The 22,181-nt window shown below is 37.0% G+C and overlaps 1 protein-coding gene across 1 annotated transcript in view; it reads left to right on the forward strand.

Annotated features, from left to right (window-relative positions):
* The window catches only part of LOC142340315 (ciliary microtubule inner protein 5-like), a 44,047-nt gene that overhangs the window by 224 nt on the left and 21,642 nt on the right, over positions 1–22,181 (forward strand). The window contains exons 2-4 of the mRNA XM_075390889.1: positions 2,669–2,768; positions 5,941–5,971; positions 6,986–7,133. Of these exons, the coding sequence (XP_075247004.1) occupies positions 2,669–2,768; positions 5,941–5,971; positions 6,986–7,133 (279 nt within the window). The remainder of the gene's footprint in view (positions 1–2,668; positions 2,769–5,940; positions 5,972–6,985; positions 7,134–22,181) is intronic.

The raw sequence follows: 22,181 nt of genomic DNA on the forward strand, positions 1-22,181 counted from the left end.
CTTTGACAATGTGTCAATTACAATCATAAATACTGAGAAAATTCAAAACCTTACTACCAACAGTTTTAAGGGCAAAACAGCTTTTGATTGTCTGGAAGTCTTATGACCCTACATCGCAAAAAAACAAAAGGGTGATTGAAAATTGAAATTTCTATTGTGTTTGATAATTTTTTATTATTGAAATTATATTTGTTTTTTTTTGAAAAATGTTGGTGTAAACTTGATTACAAAATATAATCATTTATTAATCAGATAATAAAAACAAAACATGATTGTAAGGTTTTGAACACTCTAAAGTTGTTAGAAAATAAAAAAAAGTTCTCAGTTATTTGCAATGTGTGCATTCTGAAAACAGTGATTAATTTCAAATATCAGACCGAAGGGCAGATAAGACCCTGGGAGACATAAAACCAACAATTACTGCAAAATCAAACTCACTGCTGTTCTAAACAATATGAAAAATCAATATGGGCAGAACCAAAAAGTTTATAAATTTTTATGAACGAAAAAATTTTTAAGTCGTACAAACCTTTAACTGTCAACTGATATCTTTGTATCGGTTAACTAATTCTTATTTAGAGAACCAATGACACTTGTAGGCAAACAAACATTCATACACTTACAATTTGACCATGTCAAAAAAACCCATGAGCCATTAGATGAAAATAAAAATTATTGCCGAAGAATTACTTGCATCGAATTCTTATATGGAACATCCAATTATGATAAAGCAACAAAACAAGAAAAATTTGGCTTTAATGGAGGTTGCTTGAAACGTTCTTTTGAAATTTGTTAGAAAGTTCAACAAACCAATAGATTTAGCAACCCTATTTTATTGCCATAAGAACAAAGCATTGTTGTCCATGAGCAACTTTTAATTTATTTGGAAAAACAAAACAGCTTCAAAACAAAGCACGTTAAAGTATTATAAAGCATGCGCCAAAAATATCAAAAAATGGATCAAAAATAAAAAAAATTGCCCAATATTCAGACTCCCATTTACTCCCGTTCAAAAGGGAATATCACAGATTCTGAAGTGAAAAGTTCAACGACTAAGAATTCTGAATTGTTTCTGATATCGTTTAAATCTTTCACTTCTTTTGTTCTCTCAAATCACGAGAATTTGTAACCGTTTTCAAAACTTTCGTAGGAAAAGCAAAAAGGCAATTTTTGAATTTTTTGAAAAAATGTTTTTATTAATTTTGAATTGTTTGGAAAAATTGTCTGTTTGTCTTTTGGTTCATCCAGCTCTGCTTTTGCTCTCTCTCTCTCTCTCTCTCTCTCTCTCTCTCTCCCTCTCTCTCTTCATGTATATTTATATATATATATATATATATATATATATATTTGTATATATATATATATATATATATATATATATATATATATATATGTATATATATCTTTTTCTTTTTTCTTTTGAAATGGAAATTGGACTAAGAATCTCTCATAAAAGCGCTTTCTATACTCAGTATTTGCTAGTTTTCATAAGCATTAGAAATATTCGCATAGTATTCTGGACTTTTTCTCCCATGTCAGACTCTGAACTTCTGGGAACCGAAAATACCAATTTATGCACAAAAAACGTATAAATTCACATCCAATTTGAACATCAGAATCAAATACACTAAGGCTTTTCTGGCGTAGCTGTAGACACGACCATCACTAGGGTCTACCGGAAGCAAATTTTTGGTGCGGTTTTCCGCGTTTTGTATCTTAATGCAATTTAAATGTGCCATAATTGGCAACAGATAGTAAATTCAGTCACAAAACTTAGTACTAAATAGTACATTTGGACTAGTACCCAAAATTCTGATTTTTTTTTTGAAAATTAGAGTACATTGAGGGTGTTTGAGGGTGGGAATTTTTGAATGGGTTATAATGTCATAGCTCGGGTCGAGGTTTTTGGGTAAATTTTCGTAAGAAATGCGGTGAATGCGGTGAATTTTCGTAAGAAATGCGGTGATTGCGGTGAATGCGGTGAAAAAAAATAATTCACCGCTTTTCACCGCATTTCTTACAAAAATTCACCACCAAATTAACCGCATTTCTTACAAAAATTCACCGCATATACTATTATGGCAAATTAATGTAAGAAATGCGGTGAATGCGGTGAATGCGGTGAAAAAAAATAATTCACCGCTTTCTCTCAAGCGGTGAATTATTTTTTCTCACCGCTAGATGCGGTGAAAAAAAAATAATTCACCACATTTCACTGCATTTCTTACAAAAATTCACCGCCAAACCTCGACCCGGGTGGGTAATTTGTCCTGATTCCAGCTCACACTTACTTTGGCTCAGTCCCCCTAATTGATTTCTTCATTCATTTTTCATTATGTTCACGTGCATAATTCCAAAATTTGCCACATTTCAAAAGTGAGGGCTTTCTATGTAACTAAGTCTACGTTTTGTTTGGTACCAAAACACAATTGTAATGACGTCGCATGACGTCGCAATAACCTTCGATCAGACTTTGCTGTAATCATGATCTAAGTTCTTGCGGTTTTTGTGGATGGCCAAAGGATGGCCAAAAGATGTCCAATCTTGAGCTGGTCAAACTCGAAACTCGATTGCACAATTTTTTGATGTGCGCTCAAGGGAGATCCTGCTCAGAGGCAAATTTGGTCTTGGACCGCCGGTGGAACAGTTGTTGTTGTTTTGTTTGCAGGCACAGTCTTTGCAGAGTCCCGAACTGGAATTGACGAGAGAGTGGACGATGACATTTGGAAAGGTGTGGTCGAGAGGGAGAAATGGTGTGAAAACAACTGGTACGATTATTTCTACTACCTTTTCTTATCACGATTACTACTAGATTGAATAATTATTTGCAGGTATTGAGGAAACATCAACTTTATTGTTCCGACCCACTTTAGTTTTCAAACCAAAAAAAGTTTTTTTCGAATTTTGTTTTTTTCCGAGGAGTTACGGACGATTAAAGATTTGAGAATGTTAGCCTATCTTCCGTTGTTTTGTTCACATTTTTCGAAAATTTTTGCTCAAATTTTGATCAATTTTAGTAAAAATTGGATAAAATTGTTAACGATAGTCTCATTGGTTTTACGTTTAAAGATAAAAGAGAGTTGGTGTGTTGTTTGAACCAACCGTTTTGACAAAGATTGCCGCTAAATGTTTGAGAATACAACATTTTTTCTGTCTTCATAAAAAGTGCCATCAAATTGGTGTATTTGACTCAATTTGTCCGGTTCGGCCGTTGATGCAGACATAAAAAAATGCTGACGCATTCTTCCTTCACTCAGACATAGTCTAATTGTTCCTACTGTTCCATGGATAATTTTCTGGTAATAAGTTTTTGCGTTCTCTTCGTAAATTTAAACTGATGTTTTGTAAAAAAGCCAAAAAGCCAAAACTGATGTTTTGTAAAAAAGCCACTGATGTTTTGTAAAAAAGCCATTGCGCAATTTTTGAAAAGAATTGCTTTTTCCGCCGGGAAGCGATGGCAAGCCAGTTTTGGGTCTTGTTGTGGATTTTTTGTTCTGAAAAGTGGTTCGGATTGAATTTTGGGTCCGCGTTTTTTTTATTTTTACTGCATTTTTTTGTTCCTTTTGAGGAAAATACAATTTAATTAGAGTTAACTTGATAGGAGGTTCTTCTGGATTCCAACAAAATCCATACAAATAAAATTGTGGTTTAGGAGTAAAACTCATGGTTTTATGGCACAGGCAAATTGTTTTTTTTTTGGTTTGTCAGCTTTTCTCAGCTTGTTTTGTCAGCTTTTGATGTTTTTTGGAGTCTTATGACTGAGTGTTTTTAATCAAATGTCTGTTTCAGTATCTAAGAAGCTATTGAAGAAATTATCTAATGCTTTTAGTTTAAATTTCAGTAGCAAGTATAATAAGTACAAGTCGATAAATATCCAAAATTCAGAATATTTTTTTTGAAATAATGACTTCTTGGTAACATTAGATATTTCGGTAACGTTTAGAAATTTTTTTATTGGAGAAAAAGCAGGTGCAATACCATTTTTGGTCTAAAAGTTGAGTTTTACTGGTTGAAAATTTATTCGGGTTGCAACGGGGCGCTGAACATAATTTTTTGATATAAATTTGTATTTTTTTTGTTTTCTGTAAGTTCGTTAGAGGCACGAAAAATTTCAAATCAAGCCTCAATCACCGACAGATCATTTTTTTTGCAATATGAGTTCAACAAAAATACATAATAATACCAGCGAAAACCGTAGAGTTTTTTTGCTTCATTCTTATTTCTGCAACCTTTCAGTGTAGTCTCAGCATAGAAAAGAATTCCAGCAATAATTATCATTTATATGATGTTGTAGTCTACATTGCTGTTTCATTATTTACGGCTTTAAAGTTTTTTGGCGTGGATAATACGATTTTTAATAAAATTTTTCTATTTGAAAATTTCCAATTTTCGAAGCTTTTTTTGCCGTCTTTTCTGACCATCAAAAAAAATGGCACAATAATTACAATTGCTATAACTTTTTGATGGCGTTTAAATAAGTGGAATTGATTTTCTTCGCTTTTTTGAACATATTTCGATCTTATAGGCTTCTGCACCGTTTCCTTGAAAAATTGAAGTCAATTGTTGATTTTTTTCTTGTATTTGTTAATTTTTCAGTCATATGACATTTGTCATACGACTTAAGAACAGCTCTCAATCGTATTGTTTGACGGTTTAGATTAGGCGATTGAATGACTTCAATCAATAGCTAATTGCTTTCATGAATGCGAATTTAATAGTTTTCAAAAATTGTAAACGTGTTCTCTAACTTTGCCCCTTTTTGTTTCCTTTTCTTGCTTATTAATCTGAATAAGGACCCTAATCTTTTTTTGATGAAATGCCAGTCAATTGGTTTAGTTACTTTAAAAAATCTGAAGCCAGTTTGACTTTTTCATTGATTTTATTAAAAGAAAGAAAGACTTGAGTTTTGATCGTAAGTAATGCTTGTTGTTTTTTATCCGATTTTATTGTTTGTGTTGTCTCTTACTCTCTTTAATGGCAGATGTCATAGGCCCTCTAATGGGTCATTGTTTCACTTGTATAGTGCATAGAGCAAAAAGAGATTTTTAAAACGGATGCACCAATTGTTTTTGATCAATGAATGATTTTTTGAAAGTTTTCTATCTCTTCCTCATTTCCTCATTTGGTAAACAATTAAGTCGAAAACGTGACTGATTGGCGTCGGAAGAAATATCATGTACAAACGAACATTACCGAAACTCCTTGTTGTCTTCATATTGTTTGTAGGTTTCCATATGCCCGCTTTTGGGGTCTGGTAATTTTTCATTAAAAGTCAATATTATTGTACCATCCGTATTTTAGGAATGCATTATCGCAAGTGATCATATATGGTGGGTAAGGCACCGTATATGGTTGCCTTTATGATTAGTCAGTAACCACTGTAATGAAGTTCTTATATCATTGTCATCAACTTTTTTGTTGAAAACCAATCAAATAATTTTTAAATCAAGCTTAATCTGCATCTCAACCTTCTGGCAATAGTTATGATGTGTGTCAATTTTTGAATTCAAACTCAATTAATGACTTAATTATGATAATTTGTTTTCCCATCTACGATCTGTTAAAGTGAAAAATGGAATTTTTAAAGTTTTATCAGACAATTCTTGGAAAATATATGTATTACGAGAGCATGGTTACCATCAAAAATCATAAAGGTCCGAAAAAATCTTTTTAGTTTGTTTATATATATATATATATATATATATATATATATATATATATATATATTACCTTTCTCAATACACTCGTGGCGTGGTTGGCATCAATATTATTTTCATTTTTGTAAATTGTAATTGTTCTGTCATTTGTACGATTTAAATATTCTAAAGAAATTTCAAACATGCGTTTGATAAAATATAAATTGTTTGTTGTTGAAAGTGTCTTTGAATTTTGAAAAATTGGTTGCTTCAGGAATGAAATTGTTGTTGTTTTTTGTTTCAGGAAGACTAACTGGGGTTTCCTGGTCGAGAAAGTAAGTATACACGGCTCAGAAGTTACCCCCGCCCCGCTTCTATCTCATCGCGTTTCGCGAGATTATTTATCTTGTAGTATAAATATTTTTTTGTTATTTTTTTTATAGCGCATAAGTTACTGTGGCAACGGTAATCATTATTTCGACGCATCTGATCTGACTAACAATCAGTCGTGATCAATTAACATCTCGTGCATGATCGGCCAACAGACTTTGAATAGGGTCCTTATCAGTGTAAATAGAGTGCATCACATCCCCAATTGCGCTGATAATTGTCCGATTTTAAGCGAGGACATCGACAGGGGTCGAAATCAAACACTCGACACATTGGAGATTAGATTTGATATTGATGATGAGGTTCATACCAAAATGACCCCTGATCAGACCAATTTTAAGAGTGCATCAGAGCTTTTTGCACTCACTAATTACGTAATGTGATGCAGCAAACATTTTTGAAATTGAGAATGAGAGAAATCGTTGCAATGATTTCCGATCACATATCTCTGCGGCCTGAAGGGAAAGATCTTTTCAAGCTCTCAAAAGATCGATAAGAGGTAGTTAAGAGTGCATTGAAGCTTGGCCATAGCATGCAAAAATGTTGTGGTCATAAAACGCACGATAATCTGTTCATAACTTACGAAAGTCTGGTCATAAAACGGACGAAAGTCTGATCATAACATAAAAGCTTGGTAAAAATCGCACAAAAATCTGATAAAAAACACCCGAAAGTCTGATCATAAAACACACGAAAGTCCGGTAATTAAAACCACGAAAATTTGGTCATAAAACGCACAAAAGTATGGTCATAAAACGCAAAAAATTTTGATTAAATATGCACAAATGTCTAAACAATGGTCCAAACAATTATCTGATCAGAAGTAATTTTGGTCCGGGGCGATATGATCAAAGCTTTAATCTGGGTAATTAGTCTACAAATATAAAAGCTCTCAATAAATGCGTTTAAACTCAAAAAATGAAGAATTGCATGTCAAATGATGTAAATGTAATTTTTAGATGAGAGAAATCGAGCCCCCCGAATGTAGTAGTCGCAGACCAAAGACAGCATTCGCTCCCGACAGTCGAGAGATCAAAACTCCCTTTTCCCAGCGAATTCCCAACACACGAGCAACTGAGTTCGGCAGCCGACTCAACACTAATATTGGTTAGTCTACGATAAATGGAAAATTCGGTGAAATTTGATTGATATTATGCTACAATGCTCTAACAAACGATGAAAACATTTCGGGTCGAGGTGCCAACCATCAAATTGCTTAAAAGGTAAGAATTGCTGTGGATGGTTGTAAGAACCGTGTTGTTTAGCGCTGAATAACCCTAGTCTATTACCGACGGCTATCTTGCAAGATCTTGCAAGAATCTTGCAAGATCTTGTAAGATTACGCACCATCTTGCAAGATCTTGCAAGATTCTTGCAAGATCTTGCAAGATAGCCGTCGGATATGCAAGAATCTTGCAAGATAAGCGTCGATCTTGTAAGATTCTTGCAAGATAGGCGTCGAACTCTTGCAAGATTCTTGCAAGATAAGCGTCGAAGTCTTGCAAGAATCTTGCAAGATAAGCGTCTGATTTTTGCAAGGGTCTTGCAAGATAAGCGACGAATTCTTGCAAGACCCTTGCAAAATGGGCGTCCGGAAACTTAGTCTTAGCTTGAGCGCGGGCCTTTTTGGCTTCTTTGCTGTCTAGAGTCGGTGCATTACTATGCTCCAGAAGGAGCGCACCTGATCTCTAGCCACCAAAGAAAAAAAAAAGACCCTAAAGAGCTAAGACTAATGCGCGAGGGGCCACAAACAAGGGCGGGGGGTTATCGCGCTGCGCAAAAGGGGTCACAAACAAGGGGCGGAAATGTAGCCTTAGCTCGGGCGTGGGCCTTTTTGGTTTCTTTGATGTCTAGAGTCGGTGCATTACTATGCTCCAGAAGGAGCGCACCTGATCTCTAGCCACCAAAGAAAAAAAAAGACCCGAAAGAGCTAAGACTAATGCGCGAAGGGGCCACAAACAAGGGCGGGGGGTTATCGCGCTGCGCGAAGGGGTCACAAACAAGGCGGGGGGTTATCGCGCTGAAGAAAGGAAGAGACAAACATATAAATGAACATCTAAATGCATCAGAAAGGGGGCACAGAGAGGGGTGGGGTTATAGCACCGAAAGAAAGAAACATAAATGAACATCTAAATGCACAAGAAAGGGGGCACAGAGAAGGGTGGGGGTTCAAGCGAACGAAAAACGGGCGAGCAAAACAGAAACGAACGAAAAACGAGCGAACGAAAAACGAGCGAGCGTGAAAGCAGGCGAACGAAAAACGAGCGAGCGAAACAAAGACGAACGAGCGTGAAAGCAGGCGAACGAAAAACGAGCGAGCCCAAAGCAAGCGAAACAAAGACGAACGAGCGTGAAAGCAGGCGAACGAAAAACGAGCGAGCCCAAAGCGAGCGAAACAAAGACGAGCGAGCGTGAAAGCAAGCGAACGAAAAACGAGCGAGCGCAAAGCGAGCGAAACAAAGACGAGCGAGCGTGAAAGCTAGCGAACGAAAAACGAGCTAGCGAAACAAAGACGAACGAGCGTGAAAGCAGGCGAACGAAAACGAGCGAGCCCAAAGCGAGCGAAACAAAGACGAACGAGCGTGAAAGCAAGGGAACGAAAAACGAGCGAGCGCAAAGCGAGAGAAACAAAGACGAGCGAGCGTGAAAGAAAGCGAACGAAAAACAAGCGAGCGCAAAGCGAGAGAAACAAAAACGAACGAGCGAAACCGAATTTGCCCGGAAGGCAATCCTAGAGAGAAAAAACCTTTGCCCTAGGGCAAAGAAAAGGAACAAATGCCCGGAGGGCAACAAGGAGAGAGAGAGAGAGAGAGAGAGAGAGAGAGAGAGTTGAGAGAGCGAGAAAGAGAGAGAGCGCGAGAGAGAGAAGAGAGCAAGAGAGAGAGAGAGAGAGAGAGAGAGAGAGAGAGAGAGAGGTTGAGAGAGAGAGAGAGAGAGAGAGAGAGAGAAGAGAGCGAGAAGAGAGAGAGAGCGAGAGAGAGAGAGAGAGAGAGAGAGAGAGAAGAGAGAGAGAGAGTTGAGAGAGCGAGAAAGAGAGAGAGAGAGAAGAGAGAGAGAGAAGAGAGCGAGAGAGAGAGAGAGAGTTGAGAGAGAGAGAGAAGAGAGCGAGAGAGAGAGAGAGAGAGAGAGAAGAGAGAGAGAGAAGAGAGCGAGAGAGAGAGAGAGAGAGAGAGAGAGAGAGTTGAGAGAGAGAGAGCAGGAAGACAGGAGAGACAGAGCAAGAAAAAAGAAACAACGAAAAGAGAGAGCACGTGGCCATAAAGCAACACAAACTCAAGAGTGATCGCTAAAAAGATAAAAGCAAATAAACACATAAAAGGCAATCAGGCAATATCAGAATTTTCATTACCTTAACTGTCGGTTATGATTTCATTCATCACTTTGCCTGATCAAGGACAAAACCAGAAACGCGCTTCAAAAATCATTTTTCTCTTTGGAGCATGATCATCGAACATATGACAAGGAGTTTGAAAAGCAAAAAAGGAGAACAGCAAAAAGAGAAAGACAGAGAGAGAGAGAGAGAGCTCCCGGCAACAGAAACTGGAGAATGAACACAAGAAAATGATAAGCAAATAAAATTTATAAAAAGCAATCAGGCAATCAGAATTTTGATTATCCTAATTTAAGGTTATAATTTCCGTTCATCACATTGCCTGATTCAGAAGAAAACAAGAAAAGCGCAGCGAAAATCATTTTTTTCATCATAGCGCAATCATCGAACATATGACAACAAGGAGTTTAAATGGCAAAAAAAGAGAAGAGCAAAAAGAGAAAGACACAGAGAGAGAGAGAGAGAAAGAGAGAGAGAGGGAGCTCCCAGCAACAAAAACTGGAGACTGAACACAATAAGCAAACAAAATTTTAAAAAGGCATTCAGGCAATCAGAATTTTGATTATCCTAACTTAAGGTTATAATTTCAGTTCATCACATTGCCTGATTCAGAAGAAAACAAGGAGCGCTCCGAAAATCATTTTTCTCGTTATAGCGCAATCATCGAACATATGACAAGGAGTTTAAAAAGCAAAAAAGGAGAACAGCAAAAAGAGACAGACAGACAGAGAGAGAGAGAGAGCTCCCAGCAACAGAAACTGGACACTTAACACAAGAAAAAGATAAGAAAAGAAAAACTATAAAAGGCAATCAGGCAATCAGATTTTTTATTATCCTAACTTAAGGTTATAGTTTCAGTTCATCACATTGCCTGATTCAGGATAAAACAAGAAGAGAGCTCCGAAAAGCATTTTTCTCATCATAGCGCAATCATCGAACATATGACAAGGAGTTTAAAGGCCAAAAAAAGAGAACAGCAAAAAGAGAAAGACAGAGAGAGAGAGAGAGAGAGAGAGAGAGAGAGAGAGAGCTCACAGCAACAGAAACTGGAGACTGAACACAAGGAAAAGATGAGCAAAGAAAATTCATAAAATGCGATCAGGCAATCAGAATTTTGACTATCCTAACTTAAGGTTGTAATTTCAGTTCATCACTTTGCCTGATTTAGAAAACACAAAAAGCGCTCCGAAAATCATTTTTCTCATCATAGCGCAATAATCGAATAGAAGCCAAGAAACAAATGAAAAAAAAAACAAAACGAAAGAACAAGTAGGAAACCAGCCGAGACAGAACTACAGACAAAGAGCACGCGAGCTCAAAGCAACAAAAACTGAAGAGTGAACCCAAAGAAGATAGAAGCAAAGGAAACACATGTACCAATCAGGCAATCAGAATTTTGATTATCCTAACTTAAGGTTGTAATTTCAGTTCATCACATTGCCTGATTCAGGAGAAAACACGAAAGGCGTTCCGAAAATCAGTTTTCTCATCATAGCGCAATAATCGAATAGAAGCCAAGAAACAAATGCAAAACAAAACAAAACGAAAGAACAAGCAGGAAATCAGCCGAAACAGACCTACAGACAAATAGCACGCGAGCTCAAAGCAACAAAAACTGAAGATTGAACGCAACGAAGAGAGACAAACAAAGGAAACACACAAGAGAATCAGGCCATCAGAAATTTGATTACCCACTATGGTTGTAATTTCATCACTTTGCCTGATCAAGGACAAAACCAAAAACGCACTCCGAGAACAAATTTTCTCATCAAAGAACAAATATCGAATAATTTGGAAGAAGTTGGAAAATCAACTATTACTATACAACTTTTTATGAACAAATTCACAAATGAAGAAAAAGGCATCGAAGAGTTGATTCTACATTTATCTGCAACAACAACAACCAATCCAAATCAAACAATATACAGAAAAAGCAAGAGTCAGAAGAAATTGAATCAAAAGACAAAAGCACTCCGAGAATCAATTTTCTCATCAAAGCGCAACTATCGAATAAATAGGAACAAGTTGAAAAATCAATAATTACTATACCACATTCTTTATCTACAAAGGCAAAAAAGGAAACAGGCTGATTCTACAACCAACCCAAGAAAGACAACATCAACAAGTTGAAAGAAAAAGCAAGAGTCAGAATAAATTAAATCAAAAGACAAAAGCACTCCGAGAATCAATTTTCTCATCATAGCGCAACTATCGAATAAATAGAACAAGTTGAAAAATCAATTATTACTATACCACATTCTTTATCTACAAAGGCAAAAAAAAGAAACAGGCTGATTCTACAACCAACCTAAGAAAGACAACATCAACAAGTTAAACGAAAAAGCAGGAGTCAGAATAAATTAAATCAAAAGACAAAAGCACTCCGAGAATCAATTTTCTCATCATAGCGCAACTATCGAATAAATAGAACAAGTTGAAAAATCAATTATTACTACACCACATTCTTTATCTACAAAGGCAAAAAAAGGAAACAGGCTGATTCTACAACCAACCCAAGAAAGACAACATCAACAAGTTGAAAGAAAAAGCAAGAGTCAGAATAAATTAAATCAAAAGACAAAAGCACTCCGAGAATCAATTTTCTCATCATAGCGCAACTATCGAATAAATAGGAACAAGTTGAAAAATCAATTATCACTATACCACATTCTTTATCTACAAAGGCAAAAAAAGGAAACAGGCTGATTCTACAACCAACCTAAGAAAGACAACATCAACAAGTTGAAAGAAAAAGCAAGAGTCAAAATAAATTAACTCAGAAGACACAAGAAACATTCAAATTACTTGAAAACTCGTGTACAGATTAGCCTATTTAGAAGGGCGAGCAAGTCACGCTGGCCATCAAAGGTCATATGACAAGGATCATTAAGTTTAAAATGTTTTGGCTTTAGTTTTGGTGCAACATAAAACTCCTTTAGTTCATGGTAAAGAATCTTATTTACAGTCTCCACATTATGGCTTTCCATATCGCGCCTTTTCCACATTCCAATTACAAGAACATTAGTGCCCTCACGCGATGCACACCTTGCGAAGCTTACTAAGTTGAGAGCTACTTCTTCGGGTTTTTTGGCAGGTATATCACGCCAATCTGCTAGGTCATTGTTTCCCACAGCAACAATAACAAAGTCGTATTGCTTAGCAGTCAGACTGACACAAGGGCCAAGCTCATGAGAACGCATGCCACTCATCGCCAGGACGTCAATTTGATAAGCACAGAGTAGCGGATCATTGTAGAGATCTGTTTTCAAATGTTTGACGTTGGAGTCACCGATTAACAGGAACGAGCTGAACAAAAAATTAGTATGAGTTGGAGCACAAAAAGCAGACGCGCGAAAGCAGAACAATTCAGGAGAAACAAAAAAAGGTAGCTTAGACAGTCATCCGCAAAATATGCTAAATTATTGACGTATTTGGTAGAAAATTTCGAAAGCTTATTTGATAAACTCAAGTGAAAGAAACTTACAAATTTCCAATCAACAGCTTTGAGCTCTTCTTCACCAGTAACCTAAAATGACTGCGCAGTATCTTGAGGTAAATAGAAAATAATTAACGGCCGAGTCAAGGATTTGCAAAAATATTGATTCTACAGTCAACAAAAAATAATAAAAACTTTTCCAAATTATGATTGAGGCCACCTGCAAAAAAAGTTACTGACTCTACAATCAGCAACAAAAAATCAATTATGTTCGAACCCTTCTCTGATAACGCTGACTTTCAGAACATTAGGCAGCGGACAAACAATTGACTTATATAACAAATTTTCAACAAGACACAAATCTAGCGGTCCTAGCGTACTTAATTCAAAGCAAAAATTATAAGGAAATATATGATGATCGGGAATAACATTAAGTATGGCGACATCCAAAAAATATCTGACAACAGCATAGATGATGCCTTCAATTTTTACAAAGCATTGAACTTGAACAAATTTTTCATCTTTAAGTTGAACAACACTTTCGCCTAAGTTATCATTGAGTCTTGTATACGAAAGAGAACAGAATTTTTTCCCTTTGTCATTTACAAATCGCGAAAACTTACTTTCGGCATTCCGTTCATGACAAAACACGTTTACCTCTTGGGACATTTTAGTGAAATTTTCAAGGCACTTATTTTTATTATCACCACTTACTCTTAACTCATCGACAGAATTTTGGTAGTTTAGGAAACGTTCAACCATTTTTTCAGGATTTTTTATTGTTCCAGAAAGTGCTGATAGAAGTTGGTGATTAGCCGACTCAAAGCAAAAAGCAGAAAAAAGCCAGAGTGGACCATTTCTTCGGACTTGTTCTACTAAATGTCGCATTGTGTGGAAATTGTATGATTGGGATTCGGCCCCATATAACTCAATAAAGTTTTCAAAGAAAGAGTTAATCAATAATTCAGCGGGTTCAAGGTTTGTAACAGCAAAATTGCCATCGGATAAAAGTCTTATAGCAAAACTTAACTTACAAAAACTCTCCAGATGAAGATTTGAGATACCTAAATTATCGAAGACGAGTGGGCCAATATGAAAAAAAAGAGTTTGAAGTCAAACGCTTTCCAAAATGACAAATCTTTCAATTTTTTTGTTCGATGAAGTATATCGAAGGGTATACAGCATTTTGAAACACGATATTCGAGCTCTTTTAATTTGTTTCCTTTTGCTAATGAAATGAAAAATTTGGAAAGAACTTTTCCGGTGCCTAAAAAGACTTGATGCATGGGATCAATAGGACAATCCCACGGCAAATTAAAAAACGTAATGAGAGGGGTTAGAGATTTTACGCCATTAACAGTTATTTGCTTTTGATCAGCTGTTTCACCACAAGCTCTGAACGTATCATTCTCGCGGAGAATAAAAGCCTTAGAGACCTTGAAGAGCATTCTATTACTCTGGTGGAAACCTTTTATGAAACAATGGGGACAACTTTGGTAACCCATATGCTGCTTCATACACAAGACGTACGCCGTCGCTGGTGCATCACAAACAATACTTCTGTAACGGAAAAACACTCGCCCACATGCCTCTAGATTCACTCCACTGGAATAACTTTCTAACTCAAAGCAAATTCTTATTAAAAGTTCGGTAAAATCAGGCTTCGATTCGCCGTACCACAATCCAAGAAGACATATATTAGCATAGCATGACCTTAACACTGGAGGCAAATTGAATATTTGTACCCAAATAGGCCATACTGACAACTTTTTTGATTTAAAAACTGGCGCTCCGTCGGTATTAAATACAAGCTGAAGTTCAAAGTTGCAGAAAGCGTCGGAAGCGGTCTCCCAATCGCAGGAACTAGACCAAGATCGCTGTATATAGGAAAAATGTTTTTTAACTATTCGATTTACCTGAGGAACTAAGTCAACCATAAGCAGTTTTGAGGCACCGAAAGATGTTGTTGACACTAACGGGAGATTTGAAGACGCAATTTCCGCAAAAACATTGTTGGGATAGGGCAAAACGCTGGCAAAAAGTTTCAAGAAGTCATTTCTTGCGGAGTCCGAGAGCTTATGCTTAATCGAAATCTTAGAAAATTTTTGCAAAAAATCATCATGAGATATATCAGTTCCCTCGTAAAGAAAACTACTTAAGCAGCCAAGCTCAGGCAAGTTTTGATCAACTAAGTCATTGGGCGCATTTTCATCTTCAAAACTACGTAAATTTGCAGGTGATGAGCAAACAAAATTTTCTGACTGAAATTGGCTGTCAGCTGTTGGCCGATTCAAAAAACGTCAGATTCAGATGCATCAGGAGGAAGATTCTCGTCATTGCTTTCAGTCCCAACTGAAGACGTAGACGAGCTATAACACTTTTTAGTATAATCAAGTGAACTAAAGAGAGATTCATAGGTTAAGTATTCTGGTGTATCAGTTAGTTTTTCTTCGGGGAAGAACATTTTTAAGCGGGACGGAAAACTTTGGCGCGACGCTGGACCAATTTTTTTTGCTTTTTTTACTTTACTTTTCTTATAACCCCTTCTTCGTTTAACTGCTATCTCAGGAAACGGATTTCCATGGCGGCTTTTATACGGACATAGACAATACTGATTGTTGGGACCAAAAAAATGATTTTGATATGACACAGTTAGTTCCTCTCCTTCCTTTATCTCCCTTAAGGGAACACACACCATAATATTTTTAACATTAACATAGGCTACATTTGGCTTGCATGACGCATTGATAAAGGATATTGGCCCAAGCATTAACCATTGAACACCTTTTCTAGGGCTTTCCATTACTGAAAAATCATTGTAGCCGGGAACAATTTCATCTTCTTTTATGTCAACGAGAAAGCCTACAAGCCCGGGTATTTCTAATTTTGAGTCGATATCACATTTAGCAAAAACTCCTAGTTGGGAAAAATTAGCGTCAGTTAGATAATCTACTGGACCAAAAATTACCAGTTTTTGACTTTTAGCATACTCTGAATCCAAAAAACTTTCGAGATCCGAGAGATAAGCGGGCGGGCAATCAAGATAAAGAGAAACCTTATGGGCTTGAACTCCAATAACGTCCACCCACTTCTCGGTCAACTTTGCGTCCACAAATGCTAGCTCCTGCCATGTAACAGGAAGATTGCTCAATTGTTGCGCAATTGGAAGGTAGAGTTTGTACTTTTTGTGATCAAGTATAGACATTTCATCTGGAATTAATATTCAAGTCAGATAACGTAGAGAAAAATTTGAAAAAACAGAAGTAAAAAACATAACTGGCAGATTGCCAGAAAATGGCCGCAATAGCTTTGTAGATCTGCAGTCTCAAAAAAAGTAAAAAAAGAGACTTCATTAAGAGCTGAGATCTCACATTTTGATTAAGAATCTACAAGTAATTGCTGCCTCTATTAGCTGCTCTCAAATAATCTTCATTTAGAGGGACACACAATCAATTGACCTTAACTCTTTGAATTAGGGTAAACAACAGCTAGGAAATCATTTTCAGAGTGAGGTTAGTCACGTGTGACCAAAACCTTAATCTCGTGAATGAACAGAAAACTCAGCGCTCCAAAACGAGCGAAAAATCAGGTCACGCACGCAATTGTTGAAATTGCATGAACAAAAGAAAAAAACGAGTTTGAAGTAATTGCTATGTCATATGGTCGTAACAAAAATCTTGAAGACGAAAAAAAACCAAGACAAGCCGAATAATAGCCTCAGCTATCGCTTCGCGGCTATTAAAAAGGACAAAACTATTTTCATATTGAAAAAACATGGCATATTAATTTTCTTTATTCAGTTCAGCCTTCTCATGTCGTCCCAGAGAATTGGCGGCATCTTTAGCCCTTCTAAGCGCATAAAGGCTATCGCCGCAAATAAGCCTCACAGCTTCTGAAACAAAAAAAAAATGCAAGGGCAGAAAAATGGAATTAGAATTTAGAAATGTCGGGCACAACCTTTGAAATGATATTCGTCTTCCGCTGATGCTAGCTTGCGCGCCGGTTGTTTAACATTGTTCCTCTGAACAAACCAACAGAACTCCAATCTCTCCTCTTTTGAATGTATCGCTCTAGCGAGAAATCGGCCGACAGACGCATAATCATGGCGACAACCGGCATAACTTAACAGATCGTTTCCTTTGTATACAAGTCTTTCGTTAGCCGAAGCTCTTTGTGCTTTCACGCGTTTATCATTCTAAAAAGAAAAAAACCATAGTTGCTACCAACTATAGAAAGAATAAAAGCCGCCAAAATTAATTGAACAAATACTTACAAGTTCTTTCAGGGCACGAGAAACATCTAACATCCGATTTCTCGACTCAACTTCAACAACATTACTTCGCCGTATACACCCCTCAAGGGTTTCTATATTAGTCAGAACTGTTTGCAACCCCTCATAGAGAGAAACCATTTTACTATCTAAAAAAAGATGACAAGTGAAGCCTCTAGTTTAAGGGGAAATTTAGCAGCCACAACATATAACTACAAAAAAATTACCGAAGAAATATTGAATTCCGGAAAGGCGTCAGTTTTTTTCTCAAAAAATCAACCACATCAGAAAACAACACAGCTTTTAGTCAAAACTACTCCTGACATTTTATTGCACACTAACAACTGCTCTTTTCTCTCGCAGACGTTGGTTAACAAGTTTTAATGAATCACGATACAATTTGTTGGTATATTGGTCACCAAATGCGAATTTCACTGCTTTTTGATACAGTTCCGTTCTTTCATGATCTCCCGGTTTTCGTCCACTTTGTGGGTCTAAGGTCTTTTTGGGATCGATGCAAAGAGACTTTCTTTCTTCCTCGGTCCAAAGAGCTTTTGCAATATTGAAGGCTTTCTCAACAAATGTAGCGCCACCAAGGTTAAACAGATTTTGATCGCCAAACATTAGAACAGGCACTTCCTCGTTGGCAGCCTCCTCGGAAACATAATCTTTCTCCGCATTACGAGACAAAAGAACAGGAGTTTCAGCGATTCGATAGATTTCATCTAAAGCACGTCTGGAGAACTTGGTCAGATCGTCTAGTAACCGGTCACTTCGATCCATTCGAGACTCGAGCCTTCCGATGACTCGCTCAAAACGTTTTGCCAAATCCATCTAAGAAACAAGAAGTCGGTTGCTACCAACCAACATCAAACTTTACTTATAAAAACCTAATTTAATATCAAATTTTGGGAGCGTCTAAATTTTATCTTAAATTAGCTAACGTCAAGCGAATTGCTCTCAAACAACAAGCGAGCGGCTGACACAGGCAGTTGGTAGCTAACGTTTAGTGAGGCTGAGCTAGGTTTATCGTAACTGAAGGTCCCTTGATTAAAACAACTCTTTACATCAAGAAATGTCTTAATGACAGTTTCGGCCTATCTTATAATTCAAGTAGAGAAAGCCGGAATTCCCTAAGAAAACTTAATTCCCTCCAAATTATGCCTGTTTATTCCGTTCTTAAGGACAAAAAGTCAAATGGGCAGAAAAACAGATCGCGCAAAAAATGGCATTAAAAGACCACAGGATTAATACAATTGCTTCGTTTGAGAGCAATTAGAAACTATGTACCTTTCGGGGAAAAAAATATATTAACCACTTGATTTGCAGTAAGCTCCGAATTTGCGGATGTTTTTGAGGCACTCTTACTCTTCCGAACCTCAGGCTCGGGTTGATCGGGCTCGTTATCATCCGTATCGTCATCAATCCAATCATCGCTATCCGATTTACCATCCGATTCAGCGTTGTCAACATCCTTATCTTTATTATTGACAAATATGTCATTCTGCTTTTCGTTTTGAATTTCAAGGTGCGCTTCTGCAAAAACTTTGGTTAGATTCATATCTCTAGGCTTAATGCCTTCGTTAAGCATAGCGTTCATTTTATCTCCCACTCGAACAAGAATATTTTCGGGTCCGTTTGTTATAACAAGACCATTCAAAAAGTCCTTTGGGTTCTTGTCAGATTTGAAAAGAACGTCCTCATACTGCAATGACAGTTTAACAGAACTAGATAAATGAGTTGGCCACCCAGAATGATCCGGCTTATCCAAATCAAACTTTCCATCGATATAAAAATAAACGAGAAAGCGGTGATTCTTTGGAAACACAAATTCGTTTTCTTTATCAGCGCATCTGGAGGATTTTGGTCGGACAGCAACTGGATTTCCCTTGGTTGCTGGTGCAGCTTTAGCTTTGACTGATCGCTGAGAGGAGCTCATTTTCGGATTACTAAACAAAAAAAAATTTTTTATTTGTTCCAATGGCTGTCCTGGCATTAACTTTGAACTGTAGTACCAGTAACTAAGTGGTAACTGCTACGTTAACTCCATTGTGAAGACAATGGACGGCGATCACAAACCAAAGAGGGGGAAAATTTTCGATCGATCAAAAGTTATTTCGCATAAAGTTATTTTGTATAAAAAAAAAGTTTTAAAAAAATTGTTAAAGAGCAGCAGAGAAAAGGTACTGTTGCCCTCATTGCCATCATGAGTAAGCAGGAGAGATTTCAGGGGACCTATAACTACCACTCTAATGCCAAATTTGAGAACATTATGCAAGGAAAACAAAAAAAAGGTTTTAAAAAACTTGATCGTTTTCCAATGATTAAAAAAAATCTTTCCAACTTTTCCATTGAAAGGTTAACAAATCAGCCAATTCTAGAGCAAGAATAGCCAATACCGCAAGCAGAATTGCTATATTACCGCACGCAGCATTTGTTTCATTAAAAAACTAGATACATAATAAAGATTTGACCATGACAAAACAAAGAAAAAAGCATATGAACGATTTTTTAAACAAATTTAGCAAAATTTTTCGCATTTTTGAAATTTTGCGGACCTGACTGTCTAAGCTACCTTTGACGGTCATTTTAAGCAGAACAGAAAGAGATTTTTTACCTCATGGTGGTTGGGCTAAACACAGAACAGAAGTTATACAAATAAGATACATCTAAAGAAAACATTTGGTCTCAATTCTACAATTGAGCCAAGAGCAACTAAGTAATGTAGGAAAGGTGGGGTAACACAAGCAAAAAACAGCGCGAGGAAGCAACTTACAGCTATTGTAGTGTTGATGCAGGCTGAAGAGAACTGATGTCAATTTGGCAAATTTCAAAGGTCAAAAGCCAAGATTTTCACGTAACAATATCTGAAAGGATCATGTGTTGTAGTAGTTATTAGTCACGATGATTCTTTTCAGACAAAATTTACCATACCAGCAATGTAAAGTGAGTAATAGGACACCATTAATGGCATAGCATACTACATTTGACGCCGCTTTGTAAAAATTTAACGTGGTATGGGTCATTTTATTCGAGAATACTGGTGTCGATTTGGGCGAAATGGGATAACCCCTGAAGGTCAATTTCTCCGCACTAACTTCGAAGCAGCAAACCTTGCACGAGTTAACGTTTATGCACAATCAATTTGGGGGTGGAACCAGAAAACAGAACTGCAATTGCTGCATTTTGCTAATAATTAATAGGGATTTTGCATACCCCCCTCCAAATCACCCCTAGTGGAGGGGATTTTCGCCCAAAATCGACCAATTTCATAACCTAGACTTACGCTATGACAATGAAACTTTGACATGACTTTTGGAACACTAACACACACCTATTCCAACAGAAATTAGGGTGAACAAACAATATAATCTCAAAATTCATGACAAATACTCGGACGACCTGTCACCAATATGGCAAAAATGGCGGGGTGTGTTCCGGTCAATATCTCAAAACTGCCCGGACCAAACCATACGTGACCTATATCAAATTAAAGTACATTTCATACTGATTCCAAATCTTTAAGCAAAATCAAAATCGGTACACTCTATAGGGAGATATTAAAAAGTTAAGGTATTGTACCAAATGCCATATATACAGCCGGTCGCTGACCAAAATACACTTATTTCGTCACCAAAACTGCGAATAGAACGCTGAAACTTTGTGACAACCTTTGTCACACATATACAGACCTAAATCAACCATAAAAAAAGTCCGTACACGTATACACAGATTCTACACGTAGAAATACGTCATTGACATGGTGCCAAATGGCAAAAATGGTGGATCACGTCCTGCACAATTTCTCAAAGATGGCTCAACGAAACCATGCACTAACCTATATCACATTAAACTACATTTCAAGCTCAGTTCAAATCTTTAAACAAAATCAAAATCGGTGCACTCTACGGGGAGATATTAAAGATTTAAGGCATTGTACCATGTGCCATATATGGCACCGGTCACCAACTAAAATACAGTTATTTCATCACCAAAACTGTGAATAGGAAGCTGAAACTTTGTCACAACGTTTGTCACACTTATACAGACCTAAATCGACCATTAAAAATATTCCATACACGTAAACAGAGGTTTTACACGTAGAAACATGCCATTGACCGGACACTAATTGGCAAAAATGACCAGTCGTGTCCTGGCCAATATCTCAAAGACGGCTCGATAAAACCATACACTAACCTATATCATATTAAAGTACATTTCAAGCTGCGCTCAAATCTTCAAACAGAATCAAAATTGGTTCACTCTACGAGGAGAAATTTCAAAAACAAGGTATCGTACCAAATCGAGATATTGGCCAAGTACCAGACCTGTTTCGCCAAAATTTTCAGTGAAAACACTAAAATGAACACTAAAACTGTGCTACAATTCTCTCAACACATACTGACAAAGATTTTGAACAGTTATTTGGGTATAGAAGGACATTTTAAGGACATGAATTTTCACACAACAGGTACAGTACCAAATCAGCACATTTGACCACTACGATACGTGTTTTGCAAAAATTTTCACTGAAAACACTGTAATAACAACAGAAACTGTACTACATCTCTCTCAGGACATACTAATAGACATATTGGGCCAATAATTGGGTATACGGTTAAATTTCAGGGATATCAAAACAGTGTCCCCAACCCAGGTGGGTCATTTTGGCGAGGTTCGGGGGTGCCGGAGATCAGCTAAAATTTCCACATTAGAGTCGGACAACGCCATAACCAACCCTAATATTCTCAAACTAGAACTCATCACAGGACTAGAACTTCAAACAGAACCAAAATCGGTGCATTCTACGATGAGAAATTACAAAATCCATGTACAGTGCCATGTACAGGACAAAAGCGACTACTCAAACGAGAGTAAAATTGACCTTTTAATTTCACTTTTGACAGTGCATAAGGAGGTGACGGGCGGACGGATAGCGCAACAGCAACAAAACAAGACTTTCCCAAATAACATTCATTCGCTGTACGTGCAGATATTTGCATGTCAGTCAATAATGTAATATCGGGCATTATTTTTTTGACGAGGGTTCAGAAGAATGGACAAAGACAATTTGAAGACAACAGTTCACTATTAATATACCTACAGAGCGCCATGCTC

This window comes from Convolutriloba macropyga, chromosome 5 (assembly GCF_964194025.1).
Source record: "Convolutriloba macropyga chromosome 5, txConMacr16.3, whole genome shotgun sequence".
NCBI lineage: Eukaryota > Metazoa > Xenacoelomorpha > Acoela > Convolutidae > Convolutriloba > Convolutriloba macropyga.